Raw genomic sequence first — 19870 nt, 5'->3', positions numbered from 1 at the left:
ATTAAAATGAATTTGAAAAACAGAGATTGAAATACGCATACGAAACGTTACCAAAGTCATATCAACAAACGACATTTTTTTAATATTCTTAGTTCTTTCGGTAAAGTCACGTTGAAGGGAATTTTTATTGTTTTTTATATATATTTTATTACTTTATTGTTTCCCTTCAACGTGACTTTACCGAAAGAACTAAGAATATGAATTACTGCAGTCACGAAAGCTTTAAATCAAGACAATTTTTTTTATTGAATAAACAAACAATACAAACGTTATTGAGTCTAGGCCGGCGTCCCCGTTGCACAATTTTTAGAATTGCGAGCAAGGATTCGGCATCGTGACTTGCGAGCACACTTCACCCTCCGCCTCAGAGCGGTCTTCGAATCCATTGGCCGCCCCGATAAATACTGCGGGTGTGTATAAACCTTATGACAGCGGACGCTCGGGATCCCGTCACGTTGCTCGCAGGACCGGGGCGTTTGTGCACCGGTGCCTTGGTCAAATTACATTTTAAAAAAGATTAGAACCCCGCAAATTCATTTCAATGTAAATACCAATCATCGCCTCCTCCTCCTACTGCAAAGAGTCGTGAGACTCTCAGAGGCTTTCCTGGGAAAAAAAACAAGCGGATGACGAATATCTTTCTGTCGATTGGCCTTTTGCCGCCAGCCGGCAGGCATTTAATTGTTGCGGTGAGTTTTCTCACCATTATGGTGTTGGATTCGAATCTATTTTGCAAAATAAGGTAGAAAATAACACTCGAAATGTGTTGTAAAGGCTTCGGTGATGAAGTTGGATACTTGTTTTTGCAATGTTCACATCAATTACCAGCACTGTAACCAACATTTCACCAAAAAAAACCCTCCCCCCTCCCCCCCCCAAACGTGAAATATCTTCCAACACAACGTTTATGAACAAATGAAGCTGAAAAAAAAACTCAGCACAGAGAGACGCAAGCTTGAAACGACACCGGCAGAGTCGACACACGTGCACGTTAATGACATCAAACTGTGGGGCTTGGGCAGGACACGTCAAGAAAAGCCGATCACGGATTACAATCAAGAAGAATAACGGCGTGTGGCAGCCAATGAATGAAACAAATCCAAGATGATGTCCACCGAGTCGGACGACTAAATCGGTGAATGTTGTGCTGGGTGGATTGTTAATTGACCGTCGCAAGATTGTGAGGTGGCGGACGGCTGGGGATGGGGACTCCAATCCAGCAGCGGATTAACCATGGCTGATGACGATTGAACTTGCTGGCTGCGGCCAATTATTCTCACGGGGCTAAGTGAACCACATCGTGCTAACTAAGAAACGCCACGTGCTCCAAGTGCTGCACATTCCGGAATATGCCCTGTACGGCGACTTGAGCGCCACGTCATATCCGGTGAGTCACCACTTATATCGCACCTTCAGAGTTTGTTTAAAAATAATAATAAAAAAACCACAGGAATTGCATTGAATGGGAACTTCAAAGCAACGGCAACTCAAAGCGCCTTACATAACATCCCGTCTCGTGAACTGGAAGAGAACCCCCCAGTGGTAGCTGTCCCTGTGTAGCACAAGGCGATTCAAGTTGGGGGGATTGGTTTGTCAGCATGTGGCAAGGTCTGCAATGCGTAATCCTTGCCACAAAGGGAAGAGCGCTTGAAAGGTCAGAGATGAGTAAGCGAATTTCGGATGTTGGGGAATCTCGAAAGGAAAGGAGGAATTAATTTCACGATACGGCACGATGAAATCACCTTGCGTGCAGGTGCTCGGTGAATTATTATTGCGACGCAGCCAGGTGAGACCTTCATTCAACATTTGATTGACCATGGCTGACGATTACAATATTTAAACAATTTATAAAAAAAATACACATTTGCACACGATTTACGACGCGTTTATCGTCTCCTGCCAGGCTTATGCTTTCTGAATCCTGTTCTCGGTCGAGCTGGTTTGTTGAACTGGTTTTTGAAGTCAATGAGACAGTCTGGGGATTGGGAAATTGATCTGAAAGACTTGATGGGCGAGTTGCTGATGACAATGCCTTCCAGAATGTTGTCCGAACCATCTGCAACCTCCCTCTCACTCACTAAACTTGTGCTGCTGTTGCTGTCAGACTCTGGGACGAATGTTTGACGGGAGGCACCAGTGCTCCCTTCCCTGTCAAAAAGAGAAACATCTTAAGACTCAAGCAGATTGCCAACAAATTAACAACGTAGTCATTTAATGCCGACGATAAAAGCCAATGATTCTCAGTGTGCTTGCGGAGGCCAAGAGGGCAGAACCAGGTTAAGTGCATCATAGCTGTTGTAGGCCCAATGCTGTGATGCTACGTGGTGACCAGGGGATGGCAGTACAGCAACGCGCTCAGTCCACATGCAGATTGATATGCATGCGTGCATATTGAACTCATTTCGCACCGTCCGGAGCCAACCGTGCTAACCGGAGGTGCAGCGGAAGTGCAACAAACGAAACACAACAAGCAAAGTTCTACAGAAGTGAGTTTTCAAACGAGGTGTAAAAGCGCATAGCTCAAGTGGCTTCCGAATCTTGATTTGAAGCTTTCGTGACTGCAGGAATCCACACTCCTTTCTTTCTTTCGGTAAAGTCACGTGCGTATAAACTAAATCACGACGTTTCGGGCGCAACACAAGCGTCCGTCACCAGGCTTTCACACCTGATGTGCCCGAAACGTCGTGATTTATTTTATTTTATACCCACGTGACTTCACCGAAAGAACCAAATGGATTTCAGATATCGTAAGAACGTTCGAGACACGTAGGCTAATCGGACCAATATCCATAACACAGTTTTTTGAGTTAGATCGTGTAAAAATAAATGTGCACACGATAACAATGGGCATGCATAATGTGAATTCATAATGTACATCCACCCCCCCCCCCTTCACACGTGAAGTGCACACAAGTGACGTCATCACACCTACCCCTCTATTTAAGGAACGCAACAGGAGGATAATCTCCACAAATCTGGTTGCTGTCCGCCTGATGAAGCTAGTTGTAATTACTGGCGAAACGTCGTACACTCAAGATTGTAAATGTTGTGGATTTGCTCACCCAACACACCGGTGTGCTGTACGAGTAACGAATTGGCGCGTTCTGTTTACGTGGCAAACTATTACTAACTGCTTGTGTCGGGTGGTGGCGGGGCTTAACGACGCATTTATATTTACGCAAACCCCAAAAAAAACGATATTATGAACGTTCTAGACGGCCGCAAAAGCACATCTGAAAGTGCGTGGTGTAGTGACTGTCTTTGTTCGATGGCTAGCCAAAAAGTTGCTGCAAGCATGAAAACCACTGCTACTTATTGGGTCTCTCTGTGGATTGCATCTTTTTTACGTGTAGAACTTTTGAGTGTTATATTCTTGTAAGTATGGGTTTCCCTAGGAACCCTGGTTTGCCTACAAAGGTCAAACACTCATTGGTATCAGCCAAACGTGCCACCACAGGACCCTCCTGAAAAATCATAGAGATTCAGCGACGCTTTCCAGAGTGAACAATCACAATATATAATGTAACGTTATCTTTCTTCGAGACGGAATGAATACCATGCAGCGTGTTACAAGTTCAACTTGTTATTAATTCACCTGGACCATGAAGGTACCTCCATTTTAGAGTTGCTTGGGACGTAATTTTCTGTGAAATGCACACGTTAAACACATGTTCATTATACTGTATACTGACTGCAACAATATAAATTGTGAATGTACTCCACTAGCTACTGGAAATGGTGCGTACTAGGAATGAGTTACAGATACAAATTTTATGCTCAATTTCAGGCCCAACTTTTCCGGTATTTTTTTAATGTTACTAAATGATCATACCTAAATGTAATAATCTTAAATATTAATCACTGATTTATACATTTTAACATCATGTTCCAAAATTAAAACAATAATTTAAATATATTTTAGATAAAATTTCAGTAAACGTGACATTGTGTGACAACACCTTTGGCAGGAAACGTGAGGACAAAGTCACAGGAAGTGATGTCACCCTAACTCTCAAAGAGATGATCAAATATAAATTAATCTTAGCATAAAATTGTTTCTCGCAGTTTCTTTTATTCAACCAGGTGAGAATTCTAAAGACCAGCTTAGTCTAATTTGCAAGAGTGACCTCGGGCAATGTAAATAAAATACAGAAAAGCCTTGGATTGCGAGCATAATTCGTTCTGGAAACGTGTTTGTAATCCAAAGCACTCGTATATCAAAGCACTCGTATATCAAAGCACTCGTATATCAAAGCACTCGTATACCAAAGCACTCGTATATCAAAGCACTCGTATAATCAGTTGTGATCACGTGACGCTCGGCAGACAAAGCGTTATACTGTGTACGTACTACTTGTATTACAAGACCCTCGCTCGTTTATAAAATTAATATTTATTTAAAATTTTTGCTCATCTTGCAAAAACACGAGCAGACCAAGTTACTCGCAATCCAAGGTTCTACTGTACATTGAAACAAAAAGAACTCGGTACAAAACTGTACCACATGAGAAATGGAAAAATAAAAACATGAAACAGATAAGGTGATTACAGCACCTGTATGTAAACAGGCAGATTAGAGACTTGCCCTCATTAAAAACTTTGGCCAAATTTACCAAAGTTTGACTAAAAACAGAGCAAAAAAAATCCCATCTGCATATATACACAATATAATTTTACGATGGAAGCTGTCAGAAATATGGAAACATATTTCGCTGTGGCAGCTACTATACTGCTAATTAAATACTTCCGAAGGCAAAGCATCGCGCAATCATTGCGTGTGCACAAGTTTTCTTCACTTGTTCACGTGAAAATGGCCAATACAGCGTTCAAACTGAAAACCTCGAATACCTGCATCGTCCACATCTTCGGAGATGCAGCATTCAGATGCGTGCTGCTCAATGTGAGATGCCAAGAACTCCACCAAACACAAGGGGCAGGGCACGGTCTTCTCGAGCCTTTCCTTCTGCGAGGCGGTAAAAAAAATAACCACACACACATGCAGTTCTTTTCTAACCCTTTACAAACCATGTTGAAAGCATTCATGCTCCACACATAACGGGGGGGGGGGGAGTTAACAGGTCCCTGCAGGGTGGGCTGGTAGGACAAGTCTCTGCGCTGTCTGTTGCTGATTTTACACCCCCAACAGCACGAGATTTCACTTCGGTAAAGTATTGAAAGGGGACGGACGGACGGACACATTAATCTATTGCAGGCTGGTACACTCAGTTTACAACTTCGTTCCTACCAGTATAACTCTATCACTCTCGTAAAGATGATCCATTAAGAAAGCTCGAAAATAAAGTTGTTGCGATGTAGGACTTGCCCGATTGAAATACAGTAGACTCGATTATCCGCGCTGACGGGGAGGACGACCACGGATAATTCAAAATCTCGGACAATCCAAAAATACCCATTTTCTGCGGATGTCTATGCAAAAAAACCCCACTAATATAGGTATAAATGATGTGAAAGTTAAGACAATTTAGTTTGCTAATGAACAAAACAACATTTCTCGGAAAGAATCAATGCGTGTGCTCAGTGATAACACTTTCCTGCTCCCGCGCAGAAGACTCCAGCCACAAAGTGGATAACAGAGCCACGCCAATCAAAATCAATCACTCCGCCCACTCTTGTAAAGATATGCAACTACTGTACTGTAGAGGCGATCGCGTGGATTTCGGATTAACCGGAACACAAATTTGTTCAGTTTAAGCACGCGACTTGTAATAAACATTTCCAAGAATAACAATGGATAACTGTTTTTAGATTCTTCATTTGAGCTTCAGGGAAAACCCATGCGCGATTAATCCCCAAATCGGATAAACCGCGCGCGGGCAGCCGAATCGATCAAAGGGCTGCCGAAAACGAGCACATACAAAACCCGAGCCGAAAGCATGACTGCTTTTGTAAATATGCGAATGGGGTTTGGCAACAGCGACAGGTCGGCCTTTTGTTTTTCACTTGGAATGTTGCTGCATGCACAGTATTCGCTCACTCTCCAAGAGAGGGACACAACTCAAGAGGCATGAGGAACCAGACAAGTGGGGAAAAGCCCCCCCCCCCCGACCCCTAAGCTCTTGTTTTTCCTAACTTGCTTTTATCTGATACCGCCTGAAGTCAACACTCATGTGATGCGAATTAGAGATGTCCAAAATATGCGGCGCACATGGTCGTTTTTTGAAAAGCAGCAAAACGGCGGTGGTGCAAACAAAAATGGGAGTACCTGTTCGTTTTTTCTCTGCAGATTGTGCTTCTGTAGAGACAAAACATGTTTTCTATCACTCCCATCAGACGACTGCAGAGAGGGCTCGGGTGTTTCTTCATATCTCTCCATTACCCCTTCCTCTTCACATTGCATGACTTTCAATTTGGCTTTGTTCGTGACGATTGTTCCATCGTTTGCCGACGGAGACGTAGTCAGTTTTCCTTCAATATCACGAACCTTTATAACGTCATTCGAGTCTCCCGATTGATTTTTGTACTCTTTGCAGTCACCAGTTGCCGTTTTCCTTGTGCAATCATGTTGATTTGTCTGCTTATCATCATCATTATTATCATCATCATCATCAAGAATCAAATCAAATTCATGCTCATTAATTTTAGGGCTCGTAACTTTAGAATTATTAGCTCTGTGTTTTACATCGACTTTTTCACCAATGTGTTCTGTCATTTTTCCATCACTTTCTTTCCTGACACGTGTTGGAGTCTGTATTTTTCCATCCACGGCGCTAAAGTTGGCCAAGGTTAGTTTACGGGGCTGTAGACTTCCCGTCGACAGCATCATTTCATTCTTGCTACAGTTGTCGCTGCGTGTGTTTTTTGCTAGATATGGACTCCCTGTCGAAAAAGCACTGCTGTCCCTGCGCGCTGTCCGTCCTCTCTCACCTGCTGTACAATTGTCTTCAAGAAATACAACCTCATCGGCTCTTCGTTGAGGGGTGCCAGATACACGTTTAAGCGTTGGTAATGATATAAAATCATCATCTTCATCATCATCACATATTTTACCATACTCAATTTCCCCAAGCTTAGGAGTGTCTGAATATTTAACATCCTTATGCTGGGGCAATCCCTTACGTCTTTGCAATTTACATTTTGGTAGGCGTTTCACCTTTTCATCAGGGGGCGACATCGTTGAGGCACGTAAAGAATCAGTGCTTTTTTCACGCACTTTCTCAGCCGACGATTCCGAATCTTCATTTTCCCCCTCATCCTCATCCTTGCTCAGTCCCTCATCCTCATTTACGTTGTCGCTTCCTTCTTTCTCTTCCCACCACTCGCGAGGTGTGCTCCGCCCTCCCTGCACGCTAACGCCCTGCTTCTCCTCACCCGCCGCTCCGCTCTCTTCGCCCGCGGCAAATGGCTGGCGCTTCGCGTCGCCCGCTCGCGCTTCGGATCGTCCACGCCACCGCCGGTCCCTCGCGGGCTCTGGCAACGCCTCGCACATGTCCGCTTTCCGCAGCAGCCGCCGCTGCTGTTGCTTCGCCACGGCCGCGTAGGTCTGCAGCTGACAGAGGATGACGCTCGTGTATTCGTCCGGGTTTAAACCGGCGGGGCAGAACGGCACCCCCCAGTAGTAGTTGACCACGTCGTCCCGACCCAGTGTCCTCCCGCTGGGGCCGCAGGGGAGTGCACCACCCTCGGTCGCTTTTGCACCGCCTGAAATCAGGCAGTTGTTGCGCTCCACCTGGCCCGGACCGTTTTCCCCAGTGCCGATGTCGTGTCGCAAGCCACCCGCGTCGAAGACGATCGGACGATCGCGGATGCTTCTTGTGCGGGGTTCGTCGTCGACACCAACGTCGTCATTCCTGTCTTTGCTTTGCGTTGCAAATTCAATGGGGTGCTCTTCTCCCAATGCAGGCAACACCTTTGCCTTCTTATTTATTACCGACGAGGACTGTGTGTTTTTTCGCTTCAGTGAAATATGCGTACGTGGTTTGCGCGCGCGATCACTTTTAATGGAATCTTCATCGTCAGCCCCGTGTGAATCGGAGGATTGCTGAGACGCGTCTGTGTTTAGTTTGGAATCGCGCGATCCTCCGCTGTCAGTTGCCGAGGCAGTGCCGGAGGCAGGTGACCTGTGCTGCCTGGTTGTCCACGTCTGGGCTCTGCCTGTGGTGGACCGAGACGAAACAGATCCAAGAACACGCGGAGGCGACCCGTCGCTCGAAGACACCTCGGACGTCTTCAAATCCTGAAACCGTTCACAAGCGCGCAATCAGCAATCCTCGCAGACCACGTCACAACGTCTGTAGGGAAGTAGCAATGGTAGTTTCTCGCTGACGAGTCTGCATTGCGTTTCGAGGGACTTCCCTTTATACAAGCGAGTTATCCGAAGGTATTCATGCTACCGCACATTTAAAATATTCTCCCAAAGGGTGTAAGAAGACCCACCTGAAAATGTCTCAAGACTCATTAACTAATGACTATTAATCCAAGTGCCCTCTTCCGGCTTCGGCCGCGAATTGGGCATTAGTTCTCTCAAGCTTTGACGGCTGTGGACATATTTCAGGAGTTGAAGTGAGGAATCCCCACATGGTGTCCTCCAACCTTATGTGTTCACTGATCCGGGTGAGATTCTTCATCTAATTTCCTGAAGATACCCACAGCAGTGCTTGGCAAAAGAGTAATAATGTTCAACATAAAGCCCAACCCAGAAGATGACACTTGGGATGAGGAAACAACTGCAAAAACCTATCTGCTAAAATAACATCCATAGTCTCTGGATATCAATTTTTTTCCATGAATATTAAAGCAAAAATTTGGAGAGGTAGGGGTGTCTTATAATCCAATAAAGGTGTGTGTGAAGAGATTTGTATACCTTTAATGAAAACAGGCGCACGCTTTGGATGCGTTTGCATCTTATAATCCAGAGAATACGGTACGGAGTTGGCCTACATTTACCAGTGAGGATGGCAATGGACGATGATTACTTGCTCTGGTTTTCATTCACTGGCACGCAAACATTATTGGGCAATTACAATAAGCCAAACAACTGGCCTAGCGGTAGCACATTTGCCGTTTCTTGGAGAAGTTCACGGTTCAAATCCCACCGCCGCTCTGATTAATACTGTAGGTTTATTAACTGTAAATTATACGTGCCTTTGCTTCACAGTGAGTGGATGTTACAGACCTGTAATGCCATGTACAAGCAGAGGTCACTGTGTGCCCTGGTCCAAATGTGAAAAATTTAACGGAAAATAATTAATTTAAATATAAGCAATGATTGCCCCCCGACTGTGAACATTTGGTGGGACCCTTCCTCCTGAAAGAGATTCAGGAGGCTTTCCTGGGTAAATAAGCATTATGATAATGCGTAACTTAAGTAAGCAATCCTTGGGAATCTTTTGCAATACCGTGGATTTATCTTGAGTCTGCCGTTCCTCCCTCTCCTCACAACTGATCTTCATTGCAAGCACCACTTGCTCATCTTCGCTCATGTCTGAAACAATCGCATCGCAAAAAACGAGATGGATGAAAAAAAACAACGTAACGTCGGTAAGAAGGTAATGTTAGGGGTGGAGTGGGCACGCGTGCAGTGGTTAGCACCCGGCGCTCTGAATCCAGCAACCCGAATTCGATTCGGGGTATTTGGCTGCCATAAATGTCCACGTGATGATAAAGCCACTTCGTTGAGCTATCGTTTGCGATAGGCCAGGTCGCTTCTGAGAAAGAGCTACATGGCTCAGTGGGCCTTACCTGGTAAAATAGAAAATAGTTGAGCTTCATTTGCATGCCACAGCTAACGTCGGTGAGCGACGAGTGATATCTTGACTGGCGCTGATAATGCCACGCCCCCCTCACCCACCCACAGCTGCCCCCCCCCCAGTCATTACCAAAATGTACTGACCAGCGTGAAGTGCGGACTAACAAACTCCCCTGACAAATTATATGGCGTGGGGGAGGGCCTTCATCCAGCGTGGATTGACAAAAAGGCTGTACAACACTAATGTGGCACATCTACAGTTAAGTTTACTTTATTTAGTTTAAGCAGGCGATAATTCATGAGACCGCAATCGTCTCATTTGCACGAGGGACCAAATTATCCGTGAGACTGAAAGGGGCCAAAAGTAACAAAACAATATAATAAAGCAGGGAAAATAAAATGTTCCGTCACCCAAGTTGGCTTGGTCAAGTTACTTTCGTGTTTAACACGTGTTGTTTTTTGGCATACCGGTCACACATTTAATGAAGTCTCTCTGCTGGGCTCTTTGTTCACGTGTACCCCTCGTTTGTGCAGTGCGAGCGCCGGGACGATTCGCCGCCGCCTCTCGCTTCGTTGGGGTGGGAGAAAACAAACAATAAAAAGCCAACACAACCGTCCATCAAGTGTCACGTGCTCTTCTCAATTATATTTTTTGAACATGTTATTCATCTTTCGATTTTTGAAGCTTTCGTGACTGCAAGGATTCATCTTCTTTGGTTCTTTCGGTAAAGTCGCCACCACGTAGAATGAGAGTAAAATAATAAATTGATAAAATAAAATAACACAATAATATTCTCTGAGAACAATATTATCTAAGAATATTATTGTGTTATTTTATTTTATCAATCTGAGAATATTCTCTGAGAATATTATTGTGTTATTTTATTTTATCAATCTGAGAATATTCTCTGAGAATATTATTGTGTTATTTTATTTTATCAATCTGAGAATATTCTCTGAGAATATTATTGCGTTATTTTATTTTATCAATTTATTATTTTATTCTCATTCTACGTGGTGACTTTACCGAAAGAACCATTAGAAGATGCTATTTATCATTTATGCAGATTGATAATTTGCCTAGAACGTGTCCGATCGCGTCAGACCCGGGAAGATGAAAAGGGTTTAGAGCCTGGGCAGTGCTTGTAAGAGTGACCGCCATGCATAAAAAGGTGATAGCGCCTAGCAGCGCTACGTTCCGGGTAGCGCAGGGCTGTGTACCAAAATACATTTCTAATCTTGAAAGCAACAAAGCAAAGGGGATCTAAAAGAAAAAAGGTTTTTAATCAGTGCATAATTACTATGACACCTCTCATAGATGCATCCTCGCTCAAGACTCTCTCCACTGAATCCTGTGTATCATCCATAAATGGGACATCGTGGAATTGGAGTGAGGAATGATAATTCTGCGTATAAATGGTAAAATGTTAAATGTGCAACTGTGACATTTCTTGCTCACGCCGCTGGAGCTCATGAGAGCCCCATAAGAGGATGTTTAGCCTACACTTCCATGCTAATAACGTGACTTGGGAGATGTGGGAGTACCCGCACTTTACCCCACCGCATACGCCTTACCATTCGACTGTGGTGTGCTCAGTTAAAACGGTGGGAGGACAAAGGTGGGCGGGGCAGAGGCGAGCTTAAAGAAACTTGCTCTTTGTTTCAATTGCCGCATCCGGAGATTGAATCGAACCACGACCCTCTGGACATCCAGTCCAGTGTGATGACCATTGCACCACAGCAGCAGCAGCAGCAGCAGCAGCGGCATCCCAGTAGATATCTGCTCCAGAACGTTGAACACCGCAGTTTGCAACGCACCTGTTTCCCATCGAGTCTTCCGCTGGGTCCGCTATCTTCATCGTCCACAGAGCTTTGATTCGAATCGATGATCTCCACGGTTATCTTGGACATGGTGAGATTCACGCCCCTGCACACGCACGAAACGTAATTTTATCCACGCGTGTGCGAATGGCAGGAATGTGCTGTGACAAGCGAAAATAATTACGCAGCATATTCGGTGATGCTGCTGCGTTGGCAGCGGTGGTGCGCAAGCACAAATAACAAAATAACTCAAGACTATTTTACCAGGTGGGGCCCACTTAGCTATATCGCTCTTTTCAAAAGTGACCTGGCCACAAAAAATGATAGCTCAAAAGAAGCGGCTTATCATTTGGAAATGTATAGCAGCCAAATGCTCTAAATGCGTAATGTTGATTCTTAATATGGAGGGAAAAAAAACCGGAGCGCACCCGGACAAAAATCCACTTGTCCACGGGGAAAGAGGACATGCAAACTCCGAATAAACAGCAGGCATCACAGGGTCGGGATCGAACCCAATTTTACATACCAGGCGAGGTAGTTAACGTTTTGCCGATTCGTCATAACACTGCCGAAAAAAGAAAAATAATACACTCGGCTAACTATAAGACGACCGTTTGTGTTATGGTCGAAACGTCGTGAGAATTTTATATTGTTTTATATATTTTATTGTTTCCCTTCAACGTGACTTTACCGAAAGAGCTAAGAATATGAATTACTGCAGTCACACGAAAGCTTTAAATCAAAATTGAATCGGCTAACTTTTAAGGAAATAAGTCTTAAATTTTGATTTAAAGCTTTCGTGACTGCAGTAATTCATATTCTTAGTTCTTTCGGTAAAGTCACGTTGAAGGGAAACAACAAAATAATAAAATATATATAAAACAATAACAATTCTCACGACGTTTCGACCATAACACGTGACTTTACCGAAATAGCTAAGAATATGAAATAAGTCTTCTTTATTTAACGTAAAGGGCCACTGCCCAAAACGTCGCCGTTTGTATGTTTTCCTCGAAAGGCTAGTGCTGTTTATTCACACGTGCTGAGTTTGTATGTGTTCTTGTGCCCAACGCAGCTGTAGTATTACCCCAGAATGTTTCACTCGAATGAACTCTCTCCATTCGTGTTTACCAAACATCAAGACGCGAACGGTGCCGAAACAGCGATTTCTTTCGCACGGCAATTGGAACGGAGCTGGCGCGGTGGTTTGGCCCTGAACAGACTGCTGGGGCAAACGTTGCTAGCGAGCACCCATAAAAAGTCCGGCACGGCGCACGTGTGGGTGGGTGGCCAACGCCACACCCGCCCGCCTTTGTCTCTCCCCTGAGTGGTCAAGCTTACCACACGCCACACTGGGAACTCATTTGAGGTCCAGAGCCCGGCACCACTGGAATTGGCCCGTGAGTGGGAATCGAACTCAGGTTGGCCACAGCAGCACTAACCGCTACACACACCGCCTGCCGCAAACAACATTCAACGTCGGTTTAACGCGTAGCCTTTCGCGGGGCGGGGGGGGTTAGATCATGTAAACACAAATGTATCGTTAATCCCGCCACAGCCAATTATTAAGGTTTGTCAGAACATGCCAATTCGTTGCCGTGCTGTACTAGTAATCGACTTGCTTACTAACTGGCCGCGTCGGGTGGTGGCGGGCTTGACGACACGTTTATATTCACGTGATGATCTAACACGCCTACTATGGGTGACCTTCAACGTCACGACCGACACGGTTGCAGCGCCGCCGCCGCCGCCGTCCAGCTGCGGATGGACAACAGGGCCGCACGATTGACGACATTATTCACCCAAGGAGGTCAGTGTGCAACGCGCGTGACGTCACCCCACGGCGATCGGCCCCCTGATTAATAATCATGAGCAGGTGACGCCCTCCAAATGGATAACCCCCCCCCCCACTCCCCCCATTAATAAGAATTAGCGGCTGACGTCACTGCATATGGGGGAGGCGGGGGGGGCCTCCTCCCCCGCCCCCGCTCCTCGGCGTCAACTTTTAACCCTCACGACAAATCCAGAACCCTGACGGCACGCGATCTCCGTGGCGCTCTTGTTGAGACGTCCAAGTAAAAAGGACGTCGTGATGAACAAGGGGATCGCATGTGTCACCGCGCCCCTTACAAATCGCACGCACGCACACACACACACGGGGTGGATGCAATGAACGGCACGTCGCGGTCCTGCAAGTTAAAGGTTTACTTGCAATGCACCCGTCCTCGGAAGGGCTACGGAGGCGAGTTATTGTGCAAGGTGCGCCGTGGCACAGCGGGTCACGGCGAACGCTTGCACACACACGAGCCACGGAAACCGCCCGGCGTCCAGCGGTTCACTCCCTGCGGGAAGGCAATGTTGAACGCCGCTAGCGAGTCACGTGAAACGTCACGAGCAGCGCGAGATGTCGGAACGGTCACGTGGGAAGTTGTAACAGCCACGAACTATGATGTGGCGCTACCGTGGCCGCGGGAAGCTTGGGTCCTTTCGGCGAAGTCACGCGGGGAAAGGGAAAGTAAGGAATGAAATAACAGCGTACGACGTCTCGATTGCAACGCGAGCAATCATCATCAGGTACGAAATGAAAGATAAAACAAACCTGGTAAAACTTGGATATGCAATGTAATGCAACGCAGATAGGCGGCTGACGTAACAGTCAACACCCCCACCTGGTTGATTACGTTCTTCCAAAGATTGCTACATTTAAGAGAGAGAGAGACAAAACACATAACCGGAGACACACGGACAGACACATAAGCAGAGAGAGATAACACAGAGACATACAGAGAGAGAGAGAGAAACGACACTAGGTCAAACAAACCTCGTAAAATTTGGAAATGTAATGCAACGCGACACAAGGGATTCGGCCAACACACAATTGCCGCGTGGCGTGGTTGATTACGTTCTTCCAAGGATTGCTAAGTTAGAAGTTAAGTGTGAAGTTTGAGAGACAAGAGTGTAACAGTCACGTTAGACGTTGTTAATAGTCACGTTAGACGTTGTTAATAGTCACGTTAGACGTTGTTAATAGTCACGATAGACGTTGTTAATAGTCAAGTTAGACGTTGTTAATAGTCACGTTAGACGTTGTTAATAGTCACGTTAGACGTTGTTAATAGTCACGTTAGACGTTGTTAATAGTCACGTTAGACGTTGTTAATAGTCACGTTAGACGTTGTTAATAGTCACGTTAGACGTTGTTAATAGTCACGTTAGACGTTGTTAATAGTCACGTTAGACGTTGTTAATAGTCACGTTAGACGTTGTTAATAGTCACGTTAGACGTTGTTAATAGTCACGTTAGACGTTGTTAATAGTCAAGTTAGACGTTGTTAATAGTCACGTTAGACGTTGTTAATAGTCACGTTAGACGTTGTTAATAGTCACGTTAGACGTTGTTAATAGTCACGTTAGACGTTGTTAATAGTCACGTTAGACGTTGTTAATAGTCACGTTAGACGTTGTTAATAGTCACGTTAGACGTTGTTAATAGTCACGTTAGACGTTGTTAATAGTCACGTTAGACGTTGTTAATAGTCACGTTAGACGTTGTTAATAGTCACGTTAGACGTTGTTAATGGTCACGTTAGACGTTGTTAATAGTCACGTTAGACGTTGTTAATAGTCACGTTAGACGTTGTTAATAGTCACGTTAGACGTTATTAATAGTCACGTTAGACGTTGTTAATAGTCACGTTAGACGTTATTAATAGTCACGTTAGACGTTGTTAATAGTCACGTTAGACGTTGTTAATAGTCACGTCAGACGTTGTTAATAGTCACGTCAGACGTTGTTAATAGTCACGTTAGACGTTGTTAATAGTCACGTTAGACGTTGTTAATAGTCACGTTAGACGTTGTTAATAGTCACGTTAGACGCTGTTAATAGTCACGTTAGACGCTGTTAATAGTCACGTTAGACGTTATTAGTAGTCACGTTAGACGTTGTTAGTAGTCACGTTAGACGTTGTTAGTAGTCACGTTAGACGTTGTTAATAGTCACGTTAGACGTTGTTAATAGTCACGTTAGACGTTGTTAATAGTCACGTTAGACGTTGTTAATAGTCACGTTAGACGTTGTTAATAGTCACGTTAGACGTTGTTAATAGTCACCTTAGACGTTGTTAATAGTCACGTTAGACGTTGTTAGTAGTCACGTTAGACGTTGTTAGTAGTCACGTTAGACGTTGTTAATAGTCACGTTAGACGTTGTTAATAGTCACGTTAGACGTTGTTAATAGTCACGTTAGACGTTGTTAATAGTCACGTTAGACGTTGTTAATAGTCACGTTAGACGTTGTTAATAGTCACGTTAGACGTTGTTAATAGTCACGTTAGAAGTTGTTAATAGTCACGTTAGACGTTGTTAATAGTCACGTTAGACATTGTTAATAGTCACGTTAGACGTTGTTAATAGTCACGTTAGAAGTTGTTAATAGTCACGTTAGACGTTATAAATAGTCACGTTAGACGTTGTTAATAGTCACGTTAGACGTTGTTAATAGTCACGTTAGACGTTGTTAATAGTCACGTTAGACGTTGTTAATAGTCACGTTAGACGTTGTTAATAGTCACGATAGACGTTGTTAATAGTCACGTTAGACGTTGTTAATAGTCACGTTAGACGTTGTTAATAGTCACGTTAGACGTTATAAATAGTCACGTTAGACGTTGTTAATAGTCACGTTAGACGCTGTTAATAGTCACGTTAGACGCTGTTAATAGTCACGTTAGACGTTGTTAATAGTCACGTTATACGTTGTTAATAGTCACGTTAGACGTTGTTAATAGTCACGTTAGACGTTGTTAGTAGTCACGTTAGACGTTGTTAATAGTCACGTTAGAAGTTGTTAATAGTCACGTTAGACGTTGTTAATAGTCACATTAGACGTTGTTAATAGTCACGTTAGACGTTGTTAATAGTCACGATAGACGTTGTTAATAGTCACGTTAGACGTTGTTAATAGTCACGTTAGACGTTATAGTCACGTTAGACGTTGTTAATAGTCACGCAAGACGTTGTTAATAGTCACGCAAGACGATGTTAATAGTCACGTTAGACGTTGTTAATAGTCACGTTAGACGTTGTCAATAGTCACGTTAGACGTTGTTAATAGTCACGTTAGACGTTGTTAATAGTCACGTTAGACGTTGTTAGTAGTCACGTTAGACGTTGTTAATAGTCACGTTAGACGTTGTTAGTAGTCACGTTAGACGTTGTTAATAGTCACGTTAGACGTTGTTAATAGTCACGTTAGACGTTGTTAATAGTCACGTTAGACGTTGTCAATAGTCACGTTAGACGTTGTTAATAGTCACGTTAGACGTTGTTAATAGTCACGTTAGACATTGTTAATAGTCACGTTAGACGTTGTTAATAGTCACGTTAGAAGTTGTTAATAGTCACGTTAGACGTTATAAATAGTCACGTTAGACGTTGTTAATAGTCACGTTAGACGTTGTTAATAGTCACGTTAGACGTTGTTAATAGTCACGTTAGACGTTATAAATAGTCACGTTAGACGTTGTTAATAGTCACGTTAGACGTTGTTAATAGTCACGTTAGACGTTGTTAATAGTCACGTTAGACGTTGTTAGTAGTCACGTTAGACGTTGTTAATAGTCACGTTAGAAGTTGTTAATAGTCACGTTAGACGTTGTTAATAGTCACGTTAGACATTGTTAATAGCCACGTTAGACGTTGTTAATAGTCACGTTAGACGTTGTTAATAGTCACGTTAGACGTTGTTAATAGTCACGATAGACGTTGTTAATAGTCACGTTAGACGTTGTTAATAGTCACGTTAGACGTTATAGTCACGTTAGACGTTGTTAATAGTTACGTTAGACGTTGTTAATAGTCACGCTAGACGATGTTAATAGTCACGTTAGACGTTGTTAATAGTCACGTTAGACGTTGTCAATAGTCACGTTAGACGTTGTTAATAGTCACGTTAGACGTTGTTAATAGTCACGTTAGACATTGTTAATAGTCACGTTACACGTTGTTAATAGTCACGTTAGACGTTGTTAATAGTCACGTTAGACGTTGTTAATAGTCACGTTAGACGTTGTTAGTAGTCACGTTAGACGTTGTTAGTAGTCACGTTAGAAGTTGTTAATAGTCACGTTAGACATTGTTAATAGTCACGTTAGACGTTGTTAGTAGTCACGTTAGACGTTGTTAGTAGTCACGTTAGACGTTGTTAATAGTCACGTTAGACATTGTTAATAGTCACGTTAGACGTTGTTAATAGTCACGTTAGACGTTGTTAATAGTCACGTTAGACGTTGTTAATAGTCACGTTAGACATTGTTAATAGTCACGTTAGACGTTGTTAATAGTCACGTTAGACGTTGTTAATAGTCACGTTAGACGTTGTTAATAGTCACGTTAGACGTTATAGTCACGTTAGACGTTATAGTCACGTTAGACGTTGTTAATAGTCACGTTAGACGTTGTTAATAGTCACGTTAGACGTTGTTAATAGTCACGTTAGACGTTGTTAATAGTCACGTTAGACGTTGTTAATAGTCACGATAGACGTTGTTAATAGTCACGTTAGACGTTGTTAATAGTCACGTTAGACGTTGTTAATAGTCACGTTAGACGTTATAAATAGTCACGTTAGACGTTGTTAATAGTCACGTTAGACGCTGTTAATAGTCACGTTAGACGTTGTTAATAGTCACGTTAGACGCTGTTAGTAGTCACGTTAGACGTTGTTAATAGTCACGTTAGACGTTGTTAATAGTCACGTTAGACGTTATAAATAGTCACGTTAGACGTTGTTAATAGTCACGTTAGACGCTGTTAATAGTCACGTTAGACGTTGTTAATAGTCACGTTAGACGCTGTTAGTAGTCACGTTAGACGTTGTTAATAGTCACGTTAGACGTTGTTAATAGTCACGTTAGACGTTATAAATAGTCACGTTAGACGTTGTTAATAGTCACGTTAGACGCTGTTAATAGTCACGTTAGACGTTGTTAATAGTCACGTTAGACGTTGTTAGTAGTCACGTTAGACGTTGTTAATAGTCACGTTAGACGTTGTTAATAGTCACGTTAGACGTTGTTAATAGTCACGTTAGACGTTATAGTCACGTTAGACGTTGTTAATAGTCACGTTAGACGTTGTTAATAGTCACGTTAGACGTTGTTAATAGTCACGTTAGACATTGTTAATAGTCACGTTAGACGTTGTTAATAGTCACGTTAGAAGTTGTTAATAGTCACGTTAGACGTTGTTAATAGTCACGTTAGACGTTGTTAATAGTCACGTTAGACGTTGTTAATAGTCACGTTAGACGTTGTTAGTAGTCACGTTAGACGTTGTTAGTAGTCACGTTAGAAGTTGTTAATAGTCACGTTAGACATTGTTAATAGTCACGTTAGACGTTGTTAATAGTCACGTTAGACGTTGTTAGTAGTCACGTTAGACGTTGTTAGTAGTCACGTTAGACGTTGTTAGTAGTCACGTTAGACGTTGTTAATAGTCACGTTAGACATTGTTAATAGTCACGTTAGACGTTGTTAATAGTCACGTTAGACGTTGTTAATAGTCACGTTAGACGTTGTTAATAGTCACGTTAGACGTTGTTAATAGTCACGTTAGACGTTGTTAGTAGTCACGTTAGACGTTGTTAATAGTCACGTTAGACGTTGTTAATAGTCACGTTAGACGTTGTTAATAGTCACGTTAGACGTTATAGTCACGTTAGACGTTATAGTCACGTTAGACGTTGTTAATAGTCACGTTAGACGTTGTTAATAGTCACGTTAGACGTTGTTAATAGTCACGTTAGACGTTATAAATAGTCACGTTAGACGTTGTTAATAGTCACGTTAGACGTTGTTAATAGTCACGTTAGACGTTGTTAATAGTCACGTTAGACGCTGTTAATAGTCACGTTAGACGTTGTTAATAGTCACGTTAGACGCTGTTAGTAGTCACGTTAGACGTTGTTAATAGTCACGTTAGACGTTGTTAATAGTCACGTTAGACGCTGTTAGTGTACATTTTTTTGCCGAAATACGCCGGGACTTACGCCACACTGTACGCCGCACTGTACGCACTTCCCGCCACTTGCTGTGTGACGTCACGTCCGGCTCGGGCTCGCCGCCTCTTCCGGCGAGCCGTCTCCACTGCCTCGCCACGCCGTTACAGTCCTCACGGGAGCCACTTAACCAGAGTCAACACTTAACCAGAGTCAACCCTTAACCAAAGTTAACACTTAACCAGAGTCAACACTTAACCAGAGTCAGAGTCAACACTTAACCAGAATCAACACTTAACCAGAGTCAACACTTAACCAGAATCAACACTTAACCAGAGTCAAC

The 19870-nt window shown here is 43.4% G+C and overlaps 1 protein-coding gene across 6 annotated transcripts; it reads right to left on the bottom strand.

Annotated features, from left to right (window-relative positions):
* Positions 1-221: 221 nt before the first annotated feature.
* UIMC1 (ubiquitin interaction motif containing 1) lies at positions 222-19707 on the bottom strand. 6 transcript variants are annotated; one of them, XM_032970466.2, is made up of 9 exons: positions 19579-19707; positions 14127-14224; positions 11525-11633; positions 10175-10274; positions 9357-9442; positions 6224-8194; positions 4849-4963; positions 3596-3644; positions 222-2148 (listed from the first exon to the last, which is right to left on the bottom strand). In XM_032970466.2, the coding sequence occupies exons 3-9, from the start codon at positions 11615-11617 to the stop codon at positions 1887-1889; spliced, it is 2676 nt and encodes an 891-aa protein (XP_032826357.2). In that variant the 5' UTR covers positions 11618-11633; positions 14127-14224; positions 19579-19707; the 3' UTR covers positions 222-1886. The 6 variants fall into 6 exon arrangements, with proteins under 6 accessions (XP_032826357.2, XP_032826360.2, XP_032826358.2 ...); XM_032970469.2 differs by having other exon boundaries at positions 19549-19594; XM_032970467.2 differs by lacking the exon at positions 19579-19707 and adding an exon at positions 14349-14736.
* Positions 19708-19870: the final 163 nt, after the last annotated feature.

Source organism: Petromyzon marinus, chromosome 43 (genome assembly GCF_048934315.1).
Source record: "Petromyzon marinus isolate PM22_M1 ecotype Great Lakes invasive population chromosome 43, UKy_Petmar_22M1.pri1.0, whole genome shotgun sequence".
NCBI classification, from domain to species: Eukaryota; Metazoa; Chordata; class Hyperoartia; order Petromyzontiformes; family Petromyzontidae; genus Petromyzon; species Petromyzon marinus.
The sequence above is the reverse complement of the archived record's forward strand: the minus strand, read 5'-3'. Positions and strand labels throughout refer to the sequence as shown.

Bases quoted from the DNA above. Each gene is read 5' to 3' on its own strand.
- UIMC1 (XM_032970466.2), bottom strand. From the start codon at position 11,617: ATGTCCAAGATAACCGTGGAGATCATCGATTCGAATCAAAGCTCTGTG. The intron at 3,645-4,848 runs GTATTCGAGGTT...TGCATTTCACAG, and splicing joins CGAAGATGTGGACGATGCAG to AAAATTACGTCCCAAGCAAC. The intron at 2,149-3,595 runs GTGAATTAATAA...TCTTTTTGACAG, and splicing joins GAGGTACCTTCATGGTCCAG to GGAAGGGAGCACTGGTGCCT.